The sequence below is a fragment of the Macrotis lagotis genome, chromosome 3 (assembly GCF_037893015.1).
Source record: "Macrotis lagotis isolate mMagLag1 chromosome 3, bilby.v1.9.chrom.fasta, whole genome shotgun sequence".
NCBI classification, from domain to species: Eukaryota; Metazoa; Chordata; class Mammalia; order Peramelemorphia; family Peramelidae; genus Macrotis; species Macrotis lagotis.
In genome coordinates this window covers 279087141-279113211 of record NC_133660.1, presented here as the reverse complement: position 1 = coordinate 279113211, position 26071 = coordinate 279087141, and the positions used below count along the sequence as shown (strand labels likewise).

General features: G+C 47.1%; 1 protein-coding gene across 3 annotated transcripts in view; it reads left to right on the top strand.

The window, feature by feature from the left end:
• Nucleotides 1–26071, top strand: part of LOC141518655 (anoctamin-1-like) — a 161167-nt gene that overhangs the window by 79989 nt on the left and 55107 nt on the right. For all 3 annotated transcript variants that reach the window (XM_074230876.1, XM_074230874.1, XM_074230875.1), the window contains 4 exons: nucleotides 6239–6553; nucleotides 20157–20255; nucleotides 21352–21503; nucleotides 24425–24479. In XM_074230876.1, coding sequence (XP_074086977.1) covers nucleotides 6239–6553; nucleotides 20157–20255; nucleotides 21352–21503; nucleotides 24425–24479 — 621 coding nt within the window. The remainder of the gene's footprint in view (nucleotides 1–6238; nucleotides 6554–20156; nucleotides 20256–21351; nucleotides 21504–24424; nucleotides 24480–26071) is intronic.

The window sequence follows — 26071 nt, the reverse complement described above, 5'->3', positions numbered from 1 at the left end:
TTCTATTTTTGTCTAGCTCTCCAGAGCCTAGCACAGTGTTTGAAATGCAGTTGGTGCTTAATAAATGCTTGTTGCATTGGACACAGGACAAGGAAGCCTAGATCTTAAGTCGGAAGAGACTTCAAAGGTCAGCAGTTTCAACTCTGTCATTTTATAGATGAGGAAACTGAGGCCAAAGAGAGGAAGGGATGTACAGATCATGGATTTAAAGCTAGACTCTGCATTCCTGTCTTCAATTTCTGAGGCCCAGAGGTGGGAAGGGAAGTCTCCAAGTTCCTATAGAGAGTAAGGGCGGAGCAGATTCACACTCTACTTTTTGCTTCCAAACTAAGATTTCTCTCTGGTTTATTTCATTCCCATTAACCTCTCTAAATCTCAGTTTCTCCATCTGCAAAAGGGAGAGATGGGGCGGCTAGGTGGCATAGTAGATAGAGCATTGGCCCTGGAGTCAGGGGGACCTGAGTTCAAATCCAGACTCAGACATTTAATAATTACCCAGCTATGTGGCCTTGGGCAAGCCAGTTAACCCCATTGTCTTACAAAAACCTAAAAAAGAAAAAGAGAGGGTGAGATTGGTTTTTAAAGATTGCTGCAATGACTAGTATTAGCACCTATACTTGTTAGAAGTCACTCCAACCTCATCCTTAGCCTGTCTAGGCCCCAAAGCTTTATTCACGTGAGTGTGTTCAGTGGGCCAGGGTCTCCAACTGGAGTTGGGGGCCTGCTCTGGTTTCTCTTCTGTGTCACTGATATGACCCTTGGCACATTTTTTATTTGAGATTTCCGATGGCCCTTTATTCATAGTCTTTGTTGAGTGTCATTTGTGGGCTGAGAACTGACCTGGGCTCGGAACAGCACATAGGCCATTAGTAGAAGCAGCCCTGGCCTGAATGAGCGGTCCTCCTTGGGGAGGAAGACAGTCAGCCATGAGTAGGGTGGAATCATACTTTTCCCCCGAAGTCCCGGAAACTGCGCTCCTACTAACCAGTTAGGCTTTTTTCATCAGTTGCCTTTTAAAATTGCAGACTTCTGTCTGACGTGCTTCCCCTCCCTCCCATACTGGGTTCAGTGTAATTCAACATACTAGGCGGTGAAGCGCAAGGCATTAAAAAAAACCCAGTTCTTGCCCTCATTAAGCTTACATTCTGCTGAGTGAAATAACCTGTGAGCCGCTAAATATAAAGTAACCTGGATGTGAAGTGAGAGAACATTAATAACTTACTTGGGGGGCTCGGTGAATAACTTGGGGAATCCCCCTCATATAGGAGAGGAAGACCAAACTGAGCATGTCCGTGTTCTTAGAATGCAAAAAAATCAGAGGCAGCTATGTGGCAGAGTGGATAGAGTGTTGCCTATCAGGAAGATGTGAATTCAAATTCAGCTTCAAACACATTTGCCTCAGTTTCTTCAACTGTAAAATGGGCATCTATCTTCCAGAGTTGTTGTGAGGATCAATTGAGACTATATCTGTAAAATTCTCATTATTGTTTTGTCCTTTGTTTTCTTTTCTTTTTTTTTAAGATTTTTGCAAGGCAACAGGGTTAAGTGGCTTGCCCAAGGCCACACAGCTAGGTCATTATTAACTGTCTGAGGCTGGATTTGAACTCAGGTATTCCTGACTCCTGGACCAGTGCTCTATTACTGTGCCACCTAGCTACACGTTGTCCTTTGGTTTTTTGGGGTTTCTTTTAGGTTTTTGCAAGGCAAATGGGGTTAAGTGGCTTGCCCAAGGCCACACAGCTAAGTCATTATTAAGTGTCTGAGACCGGATTTGAACCCAGGTCCTCCTGACTCCAGGGCCGGTGCTCTATCCACTGCGCCACCTAGCCGCCCCATCCTTTGTTTTCAAAGATCATGGCATGCACCTGAATTGGATTTGAGTGGGGGAGGAGGTTGCACTAAGTCAACAGCCTCACTTTTTCCTTTGGAGTCATGAGGGTCCAGAGGCTAAATATGGATCAGGATGATTGGAGATGACTCTGAATATGAGGCAATCAGGGTTAAATGACTTGCCCAAGGTCACCCAGCTAGGAAGCATCTGAGGTCATATTTGAACTCAGGTCCTCCTGATTCCAGGGCTGCTACCCCACCCGCTAGTTGGCACCATCTAGCTGCCCCTAAAAGTTCTTAACACCGTTTCTGGCACAAATTAAGCACTTAAATCCTGTTTCCTTCCTCTTCCTTAAACCCATCTTTTCCAAACAACGGTCACCTCCAAGGAAGAAAATCCTGAGTTTTCTTTATAATCAGCAATTTATCACTTGTGTGACTTGGGTCAAGTCCCTTTCCCAATCTTGGTTCCTTTGTGGTCTCATTCCTTCTTTGTATAGATGAGGAAACTGAGTCCCAGAAGTTGAGACCCAAGTATTGAGGAATCAAGTCAAAATTTGAACCTGAGACCTCTGAACTCAAGTCTTTTTTGGGGGGGAGAGGGGTTTGAGATTTTATTTTTCCACATATTATGAAAGTGTTTCAACATCCATCCACTTTGCATATTTAGAAGTTACATATTTTTCTACCACCCTCTCCTTAGTAGCTAACAATCTAGTAAAAATTGTACATGTTCATTTGTGTTTAACATGTTTACGTATTAGTATTTGTGTATGAGGAATTAGGATTAAAGGCAAAGGAAGAAGGGGTGGCTGTGTGGCAATGGATAGAGCACCAGCCCTGGAGTCAGGAGGACCCGAGTTCAAATCCGGCCTCAGACACTTAATAATGACCTAGTTGAGTGGCCTTGGGCAAGCCACTTAACCCCATTTGCCTTGCAAAAACCTAAAAACAAAAACAAAAACAAAAACATTATAGATGATCAACTCACAATGTTGTTAATGTGTCCAATGTTCCCTTCGCTCCGCACCTATTCCTGTAATTCTTTCCATGCTTCTTTATGGTTCTTCATGGTTTCTCCTAGAACAGTTATACTCCATCCCATTCATGTACCATAACTTGCTCAGCCATTCCCCACTGATGGGCATCCCCTCAATTTCCAATTCTTTGTCACTACAAAAATAACTACTATAAATATTTTGGAACAGGTGGGACTTTTCCCATTTTTTCTGATTTCTTTTGGATCTAGGCCTAGTATTGGTATTGCTGGGTCAAATGGTATGATCAGTTTTATTGTTCTTTGAGTCTTTTGCTCTCCAGAATGTTGAATTAGTTCTGAACTCACATCTTAAGCTATTTTCACTAGACCACATGGCCTCAGTTTCCTCATTTGTCAATCTGATTTTAGACTCTAGAATTCTCAGTTTGCAAATTTCCAAAACTTGGTCAGAAATCAGTTTAAATAGGATAATTTAAGGAATTTAATATTCCTTGGACTTAAAACTAGGAGAGCCTTTAGAAATGATCTCTTCCTGAGTCAAAAGGGAAAAGATTTCTGATTTTGAGTAAATTTGAGTAAATTTGGCTATGTTTGAGGATGACCTTGGATGAGTCCCTTCCCATCACTGTGTCACTTTCCCTCTTTGTAAAAACCAGAGCTGGACTGAATGACCCCAAAAGCTTCCAACCTGAGACTCTGAACTGGAAGGGACTTGCCAAGGTCACCCAGGGAGGGATCCTTGGGACCTATACCCTGGGTCATCCATGGCAGGATCAGGCACCTGGTCTCAGCTCCTAAAATGTTCAGTGACATTTTCAATCTGGGCAGAGCCTTGGAAAGCTATCCTGAGGCACACAGTGTGTACATGGGAAAAAGCACCAGCTAAGCAGGAGTGGAGCCCAGCCCTCTGGCTTGGGTCCATGAGAGCCTGAAGCCGCCAGCTGGCCGCCTTCATCTTCTCTCTGGGATGATTCCTTCTCAGAAGCTGTGGCATCTCCAGGAGAGATAGTCAGAGTGAGAAATGCTTGCACAGAGTGATATTCATCCTGGGTCAGGGTGACAGCCCAGATGTCTTCAGAGAGAGCAGGCCTCTCTATATTAAGATTAATTAACCCACTCAGAGAAAAATTCAATGAGGCAGCAATGAACCCTCTAAAGCTAGCAATTAGAATAATTCCTGGTATAGTACCTTATACCCTACTCCCCCCAAAAAATATCCCAAGTTGTGACTCAGCACATCTGGGCAGCAGAATGGGCTGGGAGTCAGGAAGAGGAGAGCTCAAACTGCAGTCAGTTCCCAGTGGTGTGACCCTGGGCAAGTCATATCACTATTATCTGGCTCACGTTATTCATCTGTAAAATGGGAATAATCATAGCTCCTCTTTCCCATGGTGGTTGTGGAGATCATGAGATAGTTTATGGAAAGGGCTTTGCAAACTTGAAAGCCTTATAGACATGCTCACTTGATCCCTTTTCCCAGAATCTCTTTGGATTTGGAGAACCAGAAAGGCAGGTTCTAAGGCGACTGCCATCTTGGCTAGCCTTGGACCTCCCCTATGTTCCAACCTGCTTTCACATCCAATGTTATCACATGAAGCTTCACATCCCCAACCCCCAGGAGACAGACTCAGAAGTCTTATTATCCTCTTTGGATGTTGGTTAGGAATTGGAAGCAGGTGTGGGGGGAGGGGGTCCCAAGCCCATGGTCCTCTGTCCTGTCCTGACGCTTCCTTCATTTCCAGCCTATTATGCTATGATCTCTTCCCTGCATCATATGGCATGCTCTAGAATTTCATAAGTCCCTTCTGTGTTCCCAGTTAATCAGTGCTGGCCACCTAGTGAGTGCCACAGCTGACATAAGAACCCCACTGGAGCCCGAATGATGGCAGACCAGTTGGCTAGTTCCTTAGTTCTGATGAATGCATCCTTCATGTTGGCTCCTGCATGGATCAGAATCATCTAAAATCTCTGATCAGCACTCTAGAGGGTTGGTTAGTGGCTTCGGACCAAAAGGCATGAAGAGTCTGGCCAAGATTTAAGGCCAGTTTCCTTCATTTCCAGCCTATTATTCTATAATCTCTTCACTGTGACAGGTAGACTGCTCCAGAATTTCCCGAGCCCTGTTCCCAGCCAACCAATCCTTATGAAGAGCCTACTGTGTGTCGATTATCGACCAGACTCCCGGGGAGTTAAGCCAGCTTGGAAACAGTCACTGCCCTCTGGGATTTGCCTTTCTCCCATTCCTGGATTCCTTTAGCCTTGGGTGTGGCCACTGGGTCATCTCACCTTTCACTTTTCAGCTGATAAGCCAGGACCCATCTGGCACCTGCTGGGGGGTTGTCACTGTGCCAAGGGATAGCGAGGGACCCTGTCCTTCTAACCCTTGTATTCTCCCTGAGAAGACAGTTAGCCCTGAGAAGGAAATATCGTAGAGACGTGACCTTCCTATCTCCCTGTGGCTAGAATTGAGGCAGCTGCTCCTGATGGGGGTGGGAGCTTTGAGCTGCTGTGACCCCAGCCAGGCCCAGTCGCCTCCTGCCCTTGCAGCTTGGCCCCTGCTCCTTGGGTTCAGCAGATTGGTGCTCGACTTAGGGCCAACACCTGCTGCACTTTTTTGTTGTCGCATCATTGTGGTCACGTCCTACTCTTCATGAACCCATCTGAGATTTTCTTGGAAGAGACACAAAGAGTGGTTTGCCATTTCCTTCAGTTTCTTTTATACTTGGGGAAACTGAGGCAAACAAGATGAAGTCACTTTTCTGGGGTGAGGCAGTACGTAGCTGAGGCTGGATTTGAACTCAGGTCTTCCGGACTCCAGGCTCAGCACTCTACTTCCACATCTAGTTGCCTCCTGCTTGGCTTTAGCTCTGAAGTCCCTCGCTCACTTGCCCTACCAGCCTTAGCCTCTCAATGGCAGAGATTACTATACAGGTGTATAACAACCCCATGCTGGGCCTGCCGAATATGCTTATTATTATGAGAGATCAGTCAATAAACATTTATTAAGCGCCTACTGTATGCCAGACATTGTGTTGGATTCTGGCCATAGAGAGATAGGGCTGGGCTACAAACCCTTTTGGGGAGGGCAAGGCAGTCCAGGTTAAGGGACCTATCCAGGGTCACACAACTAGTATCAAATGTCTTGAGGACTGATTCTAATGCTTTATCCGCTGTGCCATCTAGCTGCCCCAGGCCACAACTGCAAAGAAGCCTACAGTAGATAAGAGTGTATACATAAGCTTCTACAATGTAATCCCTTTATTGCTCTCTGAGAGATAGGAGGAAGAAGAGATCTCCTCCTTAGAGGAATTTGCAGAGACACAAATTATTTCTTGTTGCAATTGGTTTCCTTTTTAATGACTGTTGAACCCCAAGGCCAACCAACGTCTCCCTTTCCTGTCCCCCCAGCTGCTGAACTCATTGACTGTGGACCCCGATGCCAACTGCAAGTATGGCCTCTATTTCCGAGACGGCCAGAGAAAGGTGGACTACATCCTCGTCTACAATTATAAGCGGACCACAAGTCACAACATCTTGTCCCGAGTCCTCCACGTTGATCCCTCCCCAGGGACCCAGAGCCTCAAGCAGGAACCTCTGCCTGGCAAGGATGGGCCCCTGGACACGGGCGACATGGATCATCATGAAGATGACAAACGATCCCGCCGGGAAGAGTATGAGAGCAACCTCCTAGAGGCTGGCCTCGAGCTGGAGAGAGATGAGGATGTAATTATCACTTCCATAAGTCAGTGGGTCTTCTAGGGGAAAGGGGAGCTTGGCATTCTGTTGTTAGGAAACCCAGTGGGTAGAGTTGGGCTTTATTTTTAGATGGGGAGGGCTGGAAAGATTTCATTTTCCCCTATTAACAAACCTTCCCAGGGCAATGACAGGTATACACCCTACTCAACTTATGTCCCATCTTCTCCCACCTTGTCTACTTTCAAACAAGGCACAGCCAACCAATGGCTTTCTTCTTCCTAACCCTAAAACAACCTTTCTATGCCACAAGTAATGGTTTCCCCCTCCTTGTTCCCCACTTTTGCCCTAGCCCTACCTAGCAAAGTTCAGGAGCCAGCCTAGAGGCATCGGCAGCAGGGCCCTGGGTGTTCTCTCCCCCTGAGCAGTCACCCTCCCCTTTGGTCATGGGGTCCCCCCTCTGAAAAATAGAAGGGATGGCCCCAGCTGAGTTCTGGGGTGCTGTGAGATCATGAGAATGATCTGAAGAAAGATGCTATACAGAGAGAAGAGCAGGGAGGCTGATTTCTGAGGGGTTTCTGAGGGGTTTCTGGGGGATTGGCTTCAGGGTCAGATGCATTTCATATTTAAATAGAAAGCAGGAGTAAATTCAGTGTAATTCAAAAAATTAACTATGGGAGTGACCTAAACAAAAGATGATTTTTGGCAGCTGTAGGAGATTGAATTGAAAGCTGGGAGACCATTTTTTGAATTGCTATTGCAATAGTCCAGGTGAGAGGGATGAGGCCCTGAATAAGTGTTGACTGGCTTGTAAATGGAAAGAAGGGCATTGAGACTTGGGGAGGAATTAACATGACTTTGCATCTTTGATTGGAGAGGTAGAAGGAGGTGGGAAGGAGAGCAGGAACCTCAGGGTGAAAAACCTAGCTGCCTAGGAGGATGGGGGTGCCCTGGCTAAAAAAAGGGGGGGTCAGTGACGATTGGATGTGACTGAGGAGACACATTCTGGCCCATTGGGGAGCCCAGGTGGTCCCCTTATTGCTAGTGACAGCAGGTCTTGCTTCTGGGATACTTCATCAAAGATTTATTGATTGGAGGCATTTAATGGAGGTTTGTTCAATGTTTACCTGATGGGAAACTGGATCTTAATGTTCAATAAATAAGGAACTCCTATCTGAATGACAGTTGCATATGGAAGAACTCAGTTGTCTGGAAATCTAAGCTGAGGCCCCCAAACAAGCATTGGCTGGCAATCTTCACCAAGCAATCCTCCACATTTTGAGGAAAGTTCCAAGTTCCCAAAGGGTACAGATTGGGAAGCAGAAATTGATTCTGCCTTCTAGATTCTTCATGGTAGAACTCCATAGGAATGGAGTGGGGGGGGGGGGGAGCTCCACAACCTCCCATTTCCACTTGTGGGTCTTCCAAGATACCACAATCCTCCAACTGAAGGAAGTCACTAAGCCATTGCTTAAAGCCCCCCAGGAGGGTTCCCCAAATCATACCCCTTATCAAGGAAAAGAAGTTTTTCCAATCTTTGCAGTTTCCCCCTTGTTTCTGGTTCTATCTTGATGGATGTGAGCAACCATACTCATTAATCTCCTTTTCAGATTTAAAGCACCTCTTCTGTTCCATCCACTTGGTTAGGCAATTCAAAGGAAAAGGTGAGCCAATCCTGTCCTCAGGAAGCTCCCACACTACTGGCCTCAACATGTTCCTAGATATTCAGTAGAGGATATAGAGAAAATATGTCCACAACTATTTTCAGGAAAGATCTACCAAGGAAAGTGGAAAGATAATCGTTGGAAGAGAATCAAGCAAACGAGGAGAGCTTTGATGTGGGACGTAGCATTTGAGCTGGGAATTTCATAAGGGCAAAACATTCCACATAGGGCGGAAAGCCTGGACAAAGGCCCAGGGCAGGAAATGCAATTCTTTCTACAGAGAATGGCATATAGGCCAGTTTATCTGTACCATGGAATTGTGGGGGAGGATGTTATTCACCTCAAAAGTTAAGATTAGAGCCATAGGTATTTGATTTTGAAGGCAGTGGAAAAACAACAAAACATTCTTGAGAATAGGAATGACATAGAACTATATATAAGGGATGGCAATTTGACAGCTCTAAGGAGGATGGTTGGAAACAGGAGAGGCTGGAGGCAGGGAGAGCACTTGGGAGGCCAGAGCATTCATTCAGGCAAAGGGTGATGAAGTTCTGAGTTACGGTGATGATGGTGTGAACCAAGAGAAAGGATTGGATATGAGAGATATGGAGGAAGTTGAATCATCAAGACTTGGGAAAGGTTTGGGAATGGGGAGAAGAAAGAGGAGGGAATATATATGGTAGCTAGGGATGAGTGGTAGATCACAATAACATTTGGAGAAAACATCAGGCAGGACCAAGGCTGGGTTTGGGATGGGAGAGGCCAAGATCCATCTCGGGTAAGAAGAGATATCTAGTGGGTAGTTGAAGACACTTGACTGGCACTCGGGAGACACATGAGAGCTGGTCATGGTGATCTAAGAGTTTGTTTAGCTTGGCACGAGGCCTCCTAGGAAGAGACAAAGGGCCAATTATTACTGGCTCCTCAGGAACCCCATTTCTTCTGATGAACTGGAAGGTTTTTCTCTTCCAAAATAGCACTACTCTGCAAGGTTGCTTTCTCTCGGTGTTGGATATCAAAGGTTGAGAAAGTTTGGGGAAACTGTGTTTGGGTAGCAGCAATTTCATGCTGAGTTGTTAGTATAGATACTTGGTATCATCAAATATGTCTAAGAATGTAACTTGAGGTATGTAGACACATCTCCACAATCAGCCTTTTCCTCCTCCCTCAGTAATTCTAAATAAGATCCTAAAATGGGCACAGCCCTCCAGCAGACAGTTCAAGGCAAAGGATTGTTTTCATTCCAAAGAAATGAATCTATTTATGTGGAAATTGCCCCCTAAGGACTACCTAGTGGCCACTTGTACATTTCTTCCCTGGTTGCATACTGAAGCATCACTTTGACTATGAAAAGTTATCAGATACTTTATTATTTTATTTTATATTTTAATTTTTTCCAACTGCATGTAAAGATAGTTTTCAATATTCATTTTTGGCAAAATTTTGAGTCCCATTTTCCCCTTCTTCTCACCCCTCTCCCCCCCCACAATGTACAAACATGTCAAACATATCTCCTTATTAGTCATGTTGTACAAGAAAAATCAGAACAAAAGGGGAAAAAAACACAAGGAAAAAAATCTAAGTGAAAAGAGTCCACTTTGGTCTGTATTCAGATTCCATGGTTCTTTCTCTGGATGGATAATATTTTCCATTAGAACTATCTTTGCTTACTGTTTTGTTGAAAAGAGTCAAATGTACCTTAGTCGATTAATGCACAATGTTGCTGTCAGATATTTTACAGCCCTAGACCCTAATCTAAAATTTTCCCATTTCACTTAATCTTGTGGGCATGATGCAGTGTGTTCCAGAGGCCCTTCAGGGGCCAAGGCCAGTGATCCTGCACCCAAATAGAGCTTCACCCCCAGAGATGGATCTGTTGTAGAGAGCCCCATCCAGCTGCCATCTGCACAACCAAACACAAAGACAAAAACAAACCCAGATCAGAGTCTATTAAAAGGCTGCCTGGATGATCAGGAATATGTGAGGGGGTGTGTTAGCTGGGGCCAGGGTGATTACCAGGGATGGCCACTCTCTGCTCCATTTCAAAAGGGAGAGAGGAACTGGCTTCTTGTTTATTCGAGATCTGACTTTACCAGGACCCAACTGTTAGGTCCTTTGGGGGAAAAGAATATTTAGGCTAGATATTAGATGCCTACATTCTAATCTCTTCTTTTAAGAGATGGCCAAGGAAAGAAAGAGTGAGGAAAAGAGACAGAAATAGAAATTAAAAGTAAATAAACAAAAATCAGCTCAACAATCAAAGGCCACCCAGGTGGGCTTGTATTATCCTAGAGGGAGCTTGGTCCCTGGCCTAGGTGGGGGTTCATCTTCATCTCTTCTGCTGAGCTTGGGGAGTGACTTGTTGTCCCCTTCCTCCTGCAACTTGACTGAGCATCATGGGAATTTCTCTAGGGAGCTTCACAGCAGTCATTTACTTCTGGGCAAGTGAGCTGGTTCTTCTAGGAAGATCCCATAGCGCTGTGGGTGCTAAGATCCCCTGCATATTTGATGTCTTGAAGAGATGGGAAAGGTAGTGTAGACCTCAGGTCCCTCTTGGCCCCCCAAAGCGGGTGGGCAGTGTAAACTGTCCTTTTCCCTAAGATGATCTGCTACCTATGCTGGACTTCGTTGGAGAAAGAACCTAGTTGTGAACACCACTTCTTGCCTTTCTTGGGGTCAGTAACAAGAACCCCCACAAAGTCTTATATTTTTATGTGCTGGCATCATCTTGGATGGTACTAAAAGGGAGGATGGGGCTCCTAGCTCCATTCTGAGGTCCCACGAGGTTCAGTTTACTCTGTAGTAGCACCTAGTTGGATTGAGCTCAAGAAAAACTCTGCTCCTTAGTCTCTGGGTTCCACTTCCAGCCACCCTGAGCTCCAGCTCACGTAGTCAGGAAGATTTATAATGGAACTTGTTTTCCTAAGAGTGGCACTGGGGTGGCTTGAGCCATCCCTATAGGTAGGAGAGGTAGGATACTGCCTCTGGCACAATCCAAGGAGGTCATTGTGGGATAGCTATTTAGATAACTTTTTAAATAGAATATATATTGTATGTATACTATGATATTATATAAATAAATATAAATCTATATATTGCACAAATTCCAAATGCCAGAAATTTCAGTGGTCTTGGATGTTGGGAGGTATGTCCAGATACCCATGTTACAGTGGGGATCCCAAGTCTTCAGGGCCCTACTGGCCATGATGGCACAGCTCCCTCATGGCTGTTGGGGCAAGACTTGTGAATGAGAAAACAAGAGTGATGGGTTCAATGACAAGTAGCATTGGGGGCACCTGGAATAGGACCTGCACCTGTACCCTTGACCTCACTGAGAGATGAGCCAACTGAGTGGAGCGTGAAAAATACAGGGTCTACGGCCAATTATTTAATCAGATTCATCAGACTTTTTATTGTCTATTCTATGCGAAGATGCTGGACATTAAAATGTTGATGATATTTCAGGGAGGTGATGCCATGACTTGCAAGTGAGTTGGATTTAAGGGAGGAGGAGCTGGAATACGTCACCAGCCTCACTTTTTCCTCCAGATTCATATGGGTCCAGGAGCCAGATATAGATCAGGACAAGTGGAGATGGCCCTGGATGCAAGGCAATCAGGGTTGAGTGACTTGCCTAAGATCACACAGCTAGTAAGTCAAGGGTCTGAGCTTGGATTTGAACTCAGGTCCTCCTGACTCCAGGGCTAGTGCCCTATCCACTATTACACCCAGCTGCCCTATACATTAAAGAGACACCAGAAGTGAAGATGATTTTCTCTCTTTCCTCAGGATGAGCAGCATGGAAAGTTAGACAAGCAAGGACAAATATTTGAGGTACCCAATACCTTCAGGAGATGAGATAGATCCTAGGCTCCTAGAGGTGAAGCTAGATGGAACCAGAGGGTCCGTATATAGCACAGTGTTCAAGCTAAGGCAGGTCCATCATGATCCCACCCAAAGACCTCAGCACATCTGAAGTCCTAAGGCTCAGGTCCCCAACAGTGGGGGTCCATTAATGCGAATATGGATGTACTCCATCACCCAAATATTTCTTCCTGTCTAAAACTCACATTTTTTGAAGCTGTGCCATATAGGATGTTGGATGTTTATACTATGGGAGTAATTTATTTTTAGAAAGTGCAGAATACTCCAGACCCAAAATAGCTGGACTTTATGACCTTGGAGGCTGGTCTTTCATGGGGAGAGGAAGCACACCCTGTCCCCATGTTGAACTTGGAGAGACCCTGCTGAAGGCGTGACCATTAAAAAGTGGCCGGGTTCTGGGAGTGTGAGCTGTGTGAACAGAAGCATTCCCTACCTGTAATTCTTCCTGCTCATTTCCAGGATCTCATCTCATAATTATCCCCCTCTCTTCCCTGACTGTGGATGTTCCCACTTTAGAGAAAGATGCCTGGACTGGCAGAGAAGGCAGGAATGCCCCTTTCTAGGCCACTGGGTGACTTTGTTGGGCACCAGGGAGCTGGTGGAGGAACACAGAGGGAATTGTGCCTCTTGACTCTACAGAAGCCAGAGGAAAGCTAAGAATAGGGAAAGGTCTCCCTGCACAGAGGTCAGCAGATAAGGAAACAGGCTTGGTGGTAAATGGCACTTCTGACCATGGCTCCTGGCAGGGAGAAGGCTGCTATGTTCCCACTCCCTAAGTCTAACAGCTAGGGGTCATCATGGGTAAGGGGAAGAAGAGATTGGGAGTCAGAGAAGGCCCAAGTTCAAATCCAGTAGGGCTCCATGGTGACCTCATGCCTATGTTGCCATCATGAGAGAGTCCCTTCTTTGGATGTGAAGGGCATCTTTGAGCACTCTAGAACCCCCTGAGAGGGAGGTGGCCTCATCAAACAGCTGAGTGGGAATTCTTTGATGGCCAGCTCCAAGGGTCAATCACAAGAAAGAGTTGAGAACCTCAAACAGTAGGAAGAAGAGGGGAAAGGGAGGCAACAAGCATTTCTCAAGTTATCTCAAGTTATCTCATTATTTCATTTGAAGAAGCAACGTGTGTGTGTGTGTGTGTGTGTGTGTGTGTGTGTGTGTGTGTGTGTGTGTGTAGGAAGATCTGAGTCTTTATTTGAGTCAGCCATGTGGCTCATTGTGGACTGAGACCTTGCAAAGAGGTTGAGCCTCTGAGACTAAGAAGGTGGACGCCCTGAGGCAGTCACTTCCACTCTAAGAGCCATAATTTAGAAGGGATATTGGTAAACTAGCCAGTATTCCAAGGCTACTGATGGGATGGAGTGAGAAGACTTAGGGTGGTGAGCCTGGAAAAGAGAAAGCTGAAGGTGGCGTGTGTATGTGTGTGTGTGTGGGGGGGGTGTAACTGTGTTTGAGGATGGGCAGGATTGTTTGAAGTAAGGATTAGATTTGATCCCAGAGGAATGAACTAGGAGAAATGGGTGGCAGCTGGCAGAAAGCCCATTTAGGCCGGACTTAAGTAAAAGTTTTCTGACCATGAAGGCCACTGTCCAAAGAGGGCCAACACTAACAAACTTTGAGTAGAGGCTCGATGGCCACTTTGTTGGGTCTCTTAGAAGAAGGATCCTTGGTCCTGGGTTAGATTTGCCTGACTCTGCCTCACCCCTTCCCCCACCTTGCACCTTTAATTTCCCTGCTTCCTTGAGCCTGCAGCAGGCCTAGCCTTGAGTGCCAAGGGCCACCTTCCCAGCTTTCCAGGTTTGCCTGGGGCCATCCCCTCCAACCCCAGCACAAGGGAGACATGCTGCCGCCCAGCAAGCCAAGCTTAGAGGGAGGCAGACAGCAGAAAATACTCCATATTTCTGGTCCTCCTGGAACTACAGATTCTTCTCTCAACACCCTTGTGAGGGAGGAAAATTGTCCTTTATTCCATTTGAAAAGTAAGGAAATTGAGGGTCAGAGACTGGAGGTGACTCATCCTGGGCCACGCAGCTGGCAACAAAGAGCTCCTTGACTTTCGTCCAAAACCAGTGGGTGCTTCTGGTGCTGGCCACAACTTCATCATTGTTTGCTCCCCACCCTTGGGTGAATTCCTACCTATTCCAGTGAATATGGACACTCCTCCTCATCACAGGGGAGGGAGGCCCCAAGGCTCATCCTTGGACCTTAGTGCCCTGAGGCCCCCCAGGCTGCTGCCACCTCTGTCCCATAGAAAGCCCCCACTACTCCCTGCTGCTCTGTTACCACCCGTACCCCACTAGCCTCTGTCCCCAAAGCCACTCCTCTACCTACTTCCTGCAGACACCTGCAGAATTGGCCATATCTTCACTAGAAAGTGGGTGGTTCTTATTTTCTGAGAGTGGTAATCCCAGCCCCCAGAAGCCCGACTTGTGATGAACCCTGTGAAGCCAAGTCTGGCATGCTCCCTGGCATGGTGCCAGAGCAATGCTGGGCATCATACCCACCAGCATGACTGGCACAGCGCCTGGTACCCCATGGGCACTGGGTCACTCAAAGTGGAGTGTTTATTGGCCCATGCAGAATTGAGTTGAGAGTAAGAACATCAGCACTGGCAGCCGCCCACTTCCAAGCATGGTCAGGGGTCCCCAGAGAGGACCAGCTTATACAGGAACTCTTCCTCCCTCTCCAAGATGAAGCAGTCATCTGGGGAGGATCCGGAGAGGCAGTGCAGGGGAATGAATGGAGTGGTGAGCTCAGGGGACCTCCTGACTGGGTGACCCTTAACTGCTCTGGTTCTCAGACAACTAACTCCCTAGGGCTAACCTGGATCCTACAAGGATTCTTTGCCATCGTAGCAGACGAGCCTTGAGTCGGGAAGGTGACCCTGGGCAAGTCATTTAACTTCCGTCTGTCCCAATTTCTTCATCTGTCAAAGGGAGCTCATAATCGTATCCATCTCCAGGGTTGCTGTGAGGATCAAATGAGGTAACAACCACGGTGCCTAGCAAACAATAGATGTTATATAAATGTTAACTTATTAGTTGGAGGAATTCCAACATCTGGACTTTGTCTTGTTGAAGCTAGACTCTGAATCTTCCTGAATCTATCCTTTCATGGACTCAGGGTGTGGTTATCAGGACTGTTGGACTTAGGATCAAGGAGACCTGCATTCAAATTCTGCCACAGAATTGAAAGATTTCATGCTTTTCTAGCAAAACCCATAAATTTTATGTTAAATCCCACCCTGGACGAGGAGGAATCTGAGGCGCCTGGTTTTTAAAATTGGGATGAAAAATGGGCAGCTAGGTATCTCAGTAGATAGAACCATGGACCTGGAGTCAAGAAGACCTGAGTTCACATTCACCCTCAAACACTAGCTGTATGACCTTGGGCGAGTCACTTCACTCTATTTGCCTCCGTTTCCTCATCTGTAAAATGACCTGGAGAAGGAAAGTAAGAGAAAACCACTCTAGTATCTTTCCCACAAAAAGCCCCCCAAATGGGGCCTGATTGAAAAGACTACCAGCAACAATAACGCTCTTGCTGTCTACGGTTCTTGTGAGCATCAGATGAGAACACCAAATAATATCAGCCCTTGGGAGGATAATATATCCCCTCCCTCCCCCATGAGGTTTGGAGCAACTCAGAAAGCATTTATTGAGCACCTACTGTATGTAGCACCATTGTCCTGACTTCCACCCTGTCTGACAGCCCCCCCCCCCCCCAGGCTGCTAGGGACCTGCTCAGAGACCATCTGGTCTCCCCCTCCCTCCAAAGCAGCAATCTCCTTTCCAGAGTCCCTCCCAGGCTGCTGACGAGGGGCTACCCCATGTCTCTGTTTCTTTTTTTTCCTGACTTAGAGGGTTAATGTGTCTTTGCATCTTTTCCCCTTTGCTGCTCCTTGGGGTGTTCTCTGAGTCTCTCCTGGGGGGCTGGCTAAATCTCGGCTGAAGCCTCTGACCTTCTCCTGGGCCCCGTTTCCTCCTCCCCAGGGAAAGTACCTCTGCCTCAACCTGGACCTACAGGCTGGCCTTTGTTAACTAGAAAGCTGGGGTGGGGGTGGAGGAAGGACCGTGTCAACCTGGTCTTCCTGGTTAAGGAGGCCTCTTGGTTTGTCCGAGGAGAGCTGGTCTTGGTATTTGTTTTCTATTCAGTCCTTTCTGGTGGCTGAAAGTCTTGGCTCCTGTGGCAATGGGTAAAATCCGTTGGATGAGGAGTGGCCTCGCGGCTCTGGCAGTATTAAAAGACAGTCATGCCTCATTCTCTAGCATTTTACCAAACACTTTGGACTTTCCTGGAACCTACCTAGGAGGGCAGGTCATGCGTGTCTCATTATCCCCCTAGCCAGGTTTCTTTGGAGGGGGCTGGGAGAGGAGAAAGGGTTTTGGTCATGGAGTGGGGCAACCCAGATTTAAGGAAAGCCTCTTGATTTTATGATTTTAGGACAAGTCACCTCACCTCTCTGTGCCTCAGTTTCCACACCTGCAAAATGAGAGGATAAGAAATTTCTGATACTAATATCCTTTCATCCCTAATCAAATGACCCTGGGTAATTACTTCCTTTCTTCTGTCAAATGAGCACAGTAAGGTTTCTTCTCCATCTCTGGAGGGGTCATTGGAAGAAAGGCACCAATACCGCCCCCCCAGGCCACTATGACTCCTTCCTCCCAGAACCTCCTTGGAGGGTCTTTGAAGATCATCATTTATTAAGTGCCTACTATATGGCAGGATTTGAACCCAGATTCCTCCAACTCCAAATCCAGTACTCCCCTATAACTGGGTCATAACTGTGGATCCATAGCTGGGGTCCATAACTCCTTTACGATGGATTCATTTCCTTGTATCTGGGCTTTGCTGGGGATCTCGGTGGTCCTGAGATCTGACTTTGACCAGGTCCCCTTGGGCAGTTTGTTCATTTTTCTCTTCTCACCGATGGCCACATCAACTCCTCTTGAGTCTGGGAGCCCCTAGAGGAAAGCAGCCGGAAACCTGCAGGGCCCCACGTTGGCTTTGGCATTAGGCTTGGGAAAAACCGAAGGCCCGGTTCCCTGACTCTTCTTGCAAACTTCCCAGCATCCTTGGCCAATGAGCTGGGCACTCCTGGTAAGGCCTCCAGCAGGCCCCATGTGCTCCCTGGGTCCCACGAGCCAGTTCCCTGCTCTGGCCAGATGTTTCCAGGGATGGGTTGTGTTGTTCACATCAACTGAGCAGCCAACAACAAACAGCAGGTCGGGGCCACCGTCACCAGTGGTCTCCATGGATTTCAAGGCTTATAATTGGAGTCTCTAGTGTGGCACAGTGTACTTGACTGGAAAGAAAACCCCTGGGAGGATAATGATTCCTCCCCCTTCCCCATCCCTACCCTATACCCATGAGGCCTGGAGCAGCTCAGAAGTCATTTATTGAGCCTATCTGGGGCGGACGCTGACTCCCCACAAGGGCAAATTCCCACAAGTTCCACTCTTGCCCACTTGGGCCCTAGCAGTAAGCTTAGGGGTGTGCAGAACCAGGTTGCTGTAGTCGGGGCAGGGGGGGAAGGACCTGCAAGGGTCTCTATGCCCTGTGGGACTTCATTGAGAGTCAGGGTTGGGTGTGCAATCAGCTGACCTGGATTCAAATCCACCTGTGTAAACTTGGGTAAATCACTCGGATTCTGAGGGGGCTCAGTATCTTCATCTGTAAAATGAGGGGTGAGCTCTAGGATTCTGGGTTTCGATTTCCCCATCTGTAAAATGGCACTGTTCAATGGCCTTCAAGATTCTTTCTCCCTTTGCCCACTAAGATACCCACAAAGCCCTGTTTGCTTCCCCCTCCCCATCTCTAAGAAGTCCTCTCTGGTACTTCAAGTGGCCACGTCTCCTCCCCTCCAATCTCAGGGGCTCCTTTACCTTGTCCCTTCCTCATGCCCTTGGGTGATGTTGCCCTGGTGAGGCATTTCCTTTTTTTTTTTTTTTAGGTTTTTGCACGGCAAATGGGGTTAAGTGGCTTGCCCAAGGCCACACAGCTAGGTCATTATTAAGTGTCTGAGACCGGATTTGAACCCAGGTACTCCTGACTCCAGGGCTGGTGCTCTATCCACTGAGCCGCCTAGCTGCCCCTAGGCATTTCCTTTTGAGGTTTCTCCCCCATCTGGACTTTGGATCTCCCTTCTTTGGGTCTCCCTCAGAAACCAGCACAATATTTAGTATTCAGGAGGCACTTAATCCATGTTCATTCATTCAATATCCATGAAGCAGTTTCTTCAAACAAAAACTATCATCAGTGCTACATGAGCACTGATTGAGGCCCTACAGTATACTGAGCCATGGTTAGGTGTGGGGGAAGGCAAAAATGTGACTCCAGGGCCCACAGTTCCTGGTGTTCCTCCTGCCCCAGTGTATCTACTTTATTCATTTAAAAATTATTTCTTGGTTCGTATTCTTTTCATCCAATGGAACACAGACTCTGTGAGGGCATTGATTAGGTCTTTCATTTTGTCTGTGACCCAGAGTCTAGACTTGACTTGACTTCACACATATGTGGATACTTGTGGAATGAGTGAACTCGTCCCTGTCCTCAGTGAGCTTACCTTCTTTTGGGAAAGAAAATCTATTGATATTTACAGAGCCCTAGAGTTAGGGGCAGTTCCCACTCTCCCTGGGTGATGCCAGATCCTCCATCGGCAAAATGAGAACTTTGGACCTCAAGGATCATTATTTTATTGATGAGGAAACTGAGGCACAACCAGGTGAAGAGACTGGCCTGGGTTGTACGACCCACAGTCTTCCAGCCCATCATTTTGACGCAAAGTCTAATGATTTTTGTTCTAGGTTACCTGACTGCAGATGGCCTCTGTTTGGGGCATCTCACTCTTCCCAACGAAGTTCTAACCATGACATGGGCTTGGACAGAGTCACACACCTAGTATCTAAAGCTGGATTGGAACTCAGGTCTTCTGGGTTCTGTTGCATACTTTGCTGCCTCAGAATCTTGGTGTTAAAAGGCTATGTTTTTGTGGACCCAACACTTGAAATAATTTTGCTTATAGTCTTTCACCTAAAACTGTCCTTGAGTCCAAAACTCTAAGAAGCGTGTTCAATCACATAGTACCAAATACAGACCCATGGTACTGCCTTGGGGACTTCTTTCAAATTGACTTGGCCATGTTAGTAACTACTTTTAGGCCTTTTGCTGTCCAACCATTTCTCAGCTGCTATCATCGGGTCCACATCTCTTGTTCTTAGCATAGCTTCGGAAAGACTTTGGTAAAAGCTTTTCCCAAGTTAAGATAAGTGGTCTCTAGAAATTTTTCTCCTGCTCTACCAGGCTAATGATAACCTAATCAAAAAAGAAAATCAACTTAGCTTGACCTGCATGACCTGTCCCAGATGAAATCAGTCAGTCTGAGTGATTGTTGCTTCCTCTTCTAAAAATTCACTAGCCATCCCTTTTTTATTTTTACAATTTTTGCAAGGCAATGGGGTTAAGTGACTTGCCTGAGTTCACACAGAGCTAAGTAATTATTGTCTGAGGCTGGATTTGAACTCAGGTCCTCCTGACTCCAGAACCGGTACTCTATCCACTCTGCCACCTAGCTACCCCTAGTCGTCCCATTAATAAGAGCCGGAACTGGGATCCCACTTGCCAATATGAAGTGGTTCTTTATTTGAAAAGTGAGACATTCGCCTTTTTCCAGTCCTTAACACCTTTCTCATTCTCGACAATCTTTCCTTGTCCTAGGCTCAGCAGCCACAGCCCCTGGATCTGTCCTTTGGCCCCATGACTTCAGCTCATCCATAGGATGAATTGGGTCTCTCTTACTTTGCCCTTGCTTTCTTCTTCCCTAACTCACATTAGTTTCTAGTCCCCCTCCTCCAGTCGGTTCAGAGTATCTTTGTTACTCACTCCTAGCCACTGCTAAGGCAGGAAGCTGGGGTTCAAGATTACCTGTTAAGCAGTCAGATGCCTACCAGCTTCATGGGATGCCTCTGGGGAGACCAGAGTTTATTTACACGGGTGCTTTTCTAGTGCTTAAAATTGGGCTGGAGTGCCAGTCCCAAGGAGGTCTCCAACTGTCTCATTGAAGCTGCTTTTTCTCCTCCCAGACTAAAATACATGGAGTCGGATTTGTGAAAATCCACGCACCCTGGAATGTTCTTTGCCGAGAAGCTGAATTTTTGAAGCTCAAAATGCCCACCAAGAAGGTCAGTGTTTATTCTTCCATCAATCCAACTCTCTATATCCTTCTGTCTCTCTGTCTCTGTCTCTTTCCCCCGTCTCTCTCTGTCTCTGTCTCTGTGTGTCTCAGTCTATCTCTCTCTCATCTGTCTCTCTCTCTCTCTCTCTCTCTCTCTCTCTCTCTCTCTCTCTCTCTCTCTGTGTGTGTGTGTGTGTGTGTGTGTGTGTATCAGTGCCCTACTGCAGCCTCAGGACAGCTTAGGAGCGCCTCAGCCACAGATGAGGACTGATGAGAGGCTGGGCTACTTGGCAAGATGGTTTGCTGTCAGTTCTGTGGCCCGCCATGCCGATGGTACCTATCAGATGGATCTTTTTCCCCCCCAAAAACATTTTCCTGCTTCTCAGGGACAATAAGAAGTCACTTGGACTTCTACATTTACTTTTAGAGGAAACCGTCGCAGAGCTTTTTCAAAAATTCCTTCTTGCCTTCCTCTGTCCATTTTGTAGAAAAGGAACAACAACCTGAGTCTGGGTCTGATATTTTCTGAGCTATGAAACTCCAACCCAAATTAGAAAAAAAAAAAAAAAAAAAAGATGGCTCAGCTGCTAAAAGAGTTGGCTAATAAAAATGAAATTAAAGTTCAGGCTCCAGGTCTCCATTGTGGCATCTTGATCCAATTTATCCTTTTTTTATCCCATTTCCTGCTTTCTGGGCTCCCGAAAATGGACAGTTACTTAGGGATTTTACGGCCTTGTTCCCGGCCGTTTGTTTAGCTTTGGAGAGACAAGGACCGGATGTATGAGGGACCGTTTACATAGGCCCTGTCCATCAGACCATGCCCCTTGCATTCATCTGCCAGTCTCTCCGACAACAGGCATCACGTTGAATGTGTTGGGGAAACTTTGCTGGTTTGCCGAACTGGCTGCTCTCTCTCCATCTTCCTCATGGCTTCTTTGGGAAGGCCTGTGGCAGGAACTTGCTGTCCCAGAGCCAGCCCATCTGTCTTGATACGGACGGCAGGTTCGCTCTTGGGCCCATGCTGGAGCCAATCAGGAAGATTCCCCCCACCCCCACCCCCCACAGCTAAATGATACCTATTTCCTTTCTCCCACAATCCTCAGATGTACCAGATTAACCAGAGCCGGGGCCTCCTCAAAAAAATTAATTCCGTCCTCCAGAAAATAACAGAACCCATCCAACCCCGGGTGGCTGACAGCAGATCTCAGAACTCAAAGAAACTCTCTTTTGCCTTCTCTAGAGAAAAGCAGCACCTGTGAGTATGACCTGGGCCTGGCCTAGGCTCCTGCGTATCTTGTCTTTATAAAATGAAAAGAGGGGGCAGCCAGGTGGCACAGTCGATAGAGCACCGGCCCTGGAGTCAGGAAGACCTGAGTTCAAATCCTACCTGAGACACTTAATAATTACCTAGCTATGTGACCTTAAGCAAGTCACTTAACCGCATTTGCCTTAAATAAATAAAAAGAAATAAATTAAAATGAAAAGAAATGCAGCTATTCTGCCAGGAGAATTTGCAGATATTAAAATCACTGTAATTCAAGAAAGGTGGATTGGGCATCACCTGGATGCCAGACCTGCCCTCTGTTAGGAGGGGTTCATGGGTTATCAAGTGACAAAGACTGGCCAATTTGTTACCCTCAACATGTCAAGTCATTGCCTATGTCCAGGCTTTTGTCCAGCCTCAGGCCTGGAATGATCTCCCTCCTCACCTGCTTCTTGGCCTTTATTGACCCCCCCCCCCCAGCCCTTAGTACTTGGTCTTCTTGTTTGCATAGTTTTCTGTTCTCTCTTCTATGTAGACACGTATATGCTTGTGTCTACACATATGTGGCTGGTTCCTCCTCTCCATTAGTAGAATGTAAACTCCTTGAGGGGCCAGGGACCAGTCTCCCTTTGTCTTCCCTAGCACAGAGTAGGTCTGGCACATAGTAGGCACTTTATAAAAGCTAGCTGAGTTGAATTGAATGAAAAAACACCTGGTCCCTGTCTTCAAGGAACCTAGAGTCCAGTGAGGGGTGGGGAAGGGACAGTCCAGGGAGAGAGTGAACCACAAGGGCTGGACCAAAGTCCTGGGAGAAATCAGAGAAAGGAGCTTCCCCTAGAGCAGGTGAGGAGAAAGCCAAGCCAGCCTGCTGTCGGAGAGCAGATGGCCAGGTCCAGAGGAACCTTGGGTCCAAAGCCTCCATCGGTCAGAGCCTGGTGGACGGCTGAGGAAGACGGGAGAAAGTGGAGGAGTTGGCCCTTGGGCAGAGGGGCCAGTCCTGAATGGGGCTTCTCCCTTGCCAGCCCATGGAGGCGGTCCCATCTGGTCTGGGCGGAGGGCAGTTGGCCTACCCTCCTAATAAGGCAATACTGTTTTCTTTGGTTTGGAACCAAAGGCCCCTAAATCAATAAGCCAGCCCCTCCTCTTGCCCTGGTGTCATCCCACAAGTAAATACTGTTTCCAGTTACACCCCTGGTCTGATTGAGCAAGCCAGCGAGCCTTGTTAACAGATCCCGCTAGAGCTGAAGCCAATTCGCCGTCTTCCTCGGGAGTGTCCCTGTAAATAGCACCAAGGACCAGGGATCCAGAGAGGCAGATCCCAGCCCTCCAATAATGTAGAGCTTCAGCAGAGGGGAAGGGACTGACCCAAGGTCTCACAGCCCAGCCGTAGGCTAGGAAACCTTCCCCTCCTAAGCCCCCTGCCCCATTTGGCTCACTGGTGATGACCCAGGCTTGATGTTACCATGGACAAGGCCAAGTCTGTTTCATTAACTGGGTGGGCTGACTCTGGACAGAAATGACCGCTGACCTCCGACTATGGAAGCTGAGGATGCCTTGCCTTTGTCATTTCATTGGTATCCACATGGATGCCTTATCCCTATTGAGACCGTAAGCTCCCCACAGGAAGAGAGAGCATCAGAACATGGTTGATATGTCTAGAAATTCAAAGTTTATGGAGTCCTGGGTGGGAGGTCAAAACCTCCATCCAGGGGCGGTTAGGTGACACAGTGGATAGAGCACCAGCCCTGGAGTCAGGAGGATCTGGGTTCCAATCCTCAGACACTTCATAATGACCTAGCTGTATGGCCTTGGGCAAGCCACTTAACCCCATTTGCCTTACCAAAAAAAAACCTCCATCCATATGATAATTATAATAATAGAAGTCATAGCAATAATAGCTTGTTCTTATAGAACTATGAGGTTTGCAAAGCACATGGGTAAACATCTCATGTGAAACTCCAACAACTCTGGAGGTAGGAGCAGCTGTTATTATTCTCATTTTACATTTGGAGAAATTGAGGCAGGCAGGTTAGGTGATTTGTTCAGGGACACATAGCTAGGAAGAGTCTGAAGCAGAATTGTGTAGTCTTTTGGAGTACTGCTCCGCCAGGCTGTCCATATGCCAAGAGGGTTCATGAATGCAGAGGTGCCCACCTGGGATCATCCAACTGTGATTCAATGTCTACAGTGTTCAAGTCTGAGAGAGGTTCAGTGACTTGTGTGAGATCTGGAGGTCCAGACTACTTACCGTTCAGTCATGTCTGACTCTTCATGACCCCATTTGGGGTTTTCTTGGCAAAGATACTGGAATGGTTCCATTTCCTTTGGCTTATTGAACATGGGTTAAGTGGCTTGTACCCAGTCACACATTTCATAAGTATCTGAGGCTACATTTGAACTCAGGTCTTCCTGACTCCAGACTCACTACTCTATCTATGGCATTACCTGGCAACCCCTAGACTACTAAAAAATCTTTAACTCTTAGGGGTAAAAGGTAATCAAGTCACATAGCTGAGATTTGAACTGAGGTCTCTCTGACTCCCGAGTCCAACATTCTCTCCATTGCCTTTCCCTAACAAAATTGTGGCAAGGATCAATGAGAACAAAGTCCGTTAGTGAGTTGTCCCTCATCTTCTTCAATTTCTCTAAGTAGCCCAACAGGTTCTAAGCTGAATCAAATTCTCAGGGTGGCTTGCAGGGAGGGGAGGGAGTAAATGCTCCAGCTTGGAGCCTTTTCCCCTGAAAGAGACTTGGACAAAATGACGCCCGAGTGGTCAGTCTTCATTCTTATTTGCCGACAAATTTGCTGTCCTATTTTCACCATTACAGTCATTTGGTGCTAGGAACATTGGCACTTCCCAATCCCCCTGGGCCCAGTAACCAATGCTCTGTTCTCTGCACCGTCCCCACAGGTTTGACCTGACTGATAAGGATTCCTTTTTTGACAGCAAAACTCGGAGCACCATAGTGAGTATGACTGATTTTCTTGTGTCCACTACAACTGAGGGGTTGCCCTTGGGAATCCAATGTGACTTTCTCTTCCATGGTCCTCCTCCAATGGGAGAACAGTGATGTCATACCCATGAAGTGATCAATTCTAGAGGTTAGATCAAAAGTGGGGAAGAAGTCATCCTTGGATGTGGTGGGGGAGAGGCAGGAAGTAGAATTTATGTCCTCACATTTGAATAATGTCTCTGACCCTGAATCATCATAAATCAGAGAAAGAAAAGTGAGGCCTCTGAAAATTCAGCCTGGACTGTATTTTATAAAGTTTTGTCCCCAGAATGCCCCCTATTGTGAAATGTGGGTCTCAGAGGAGCCAGGGACCGGGTTGGGTGTGTAAATTGTGCCCAATGGTCAGAACAAATGAAGCCTTGCAATCTGACCAGGGCCACCCTGCCCTTTGCGTTTATCTATCAGCCGCCAGCTGGGAAGGCAGCCAGTCCTCACGCCGTATGTGCCTCAGCTCAGGGCAAGGCTTTTATCTAAACAAGAAATTAATGTCTCAGCCAAGTTTGTTGCTCTCCGTCCTTCTCTGCAGAGCGAGGTAAACAAGTCTGGAGTTTCAGCTAGTTGGGGGAGGAGGGGGTCGGGTGGCCACGAGGCCACTGTGGCTCTGCCCCACGCAGCTCCAGTGCGTCCCCTGGACTTGGGAGGAATGGAGCTGTGGTAGCCCAAATGCATCACAACTGAGCAATACCTAAGCCTGTCTTGGGAAGGGAGTTGAGCAGATCACTTTTCTTAGCAAAGTGTGTTTGAAGACCTAAATTGCTGGCAGGTACAAGCCCCATAAACCGAGGCTCTGGTTGAATTGGGAGGGAACGCATAGACCGCACACCTCATTAGCCAGATGACATCCAAAGAGCTTAAAAAGAGGGAGAAAGGTGGGATCGGAACCCTGGTTCTCTTCTGAGACATCATGTGCTGCTTCTGCTCCCAGCCTAGTCTGGTCTGCTCCAAGCTGGACCTAAACAAGACTCCCTAGAGCGCTCCCAACCAGTAACAAGTCTTCCTGCGTGCTGGGACCTCAGAGTGTGGGAATCCATTTCCTCTTCCAGAGAGGATTTTCCACTTGGGGTCAGCAATCTGGGTTAGGGAGGTCTTATTTAATATCGCTGGATTTGGCCTTCCTGATCACTGTTCTTGGGGCCATACAGAATGAGGTGAATGTCCTTTTTGGGGTCCTAGTCCTTCAACATGCTTCAGCCACAGGTCTTTAGTACCTCAATCTTTTCATCTTCAGGCAAAACTTCACCAATCCCCCCAAATTCGCTTCAAGCAATCCCCAAATGACCTGAGCTTGAGACCACTCCTCATGTGGATTGTCCTCCCCTGGCCACATCGATACCATTTTTGAAACATGAAGCCCAGAGCTGGCTTCCAGAGGGTAGCTGAGCCGAATAGACTGATGGCTAAGGAGGAAAGATCAGAGTCCATCCTCGGCCCCTCATCCTTTCCCACTCACCCTATCCTGTTGCCCTGAGACTCTCTGCAGCTCCCATTAGCAATGGAAAGATTTAACGTATATGACACTTATCAGGTCTTTGACAGATCCCCAT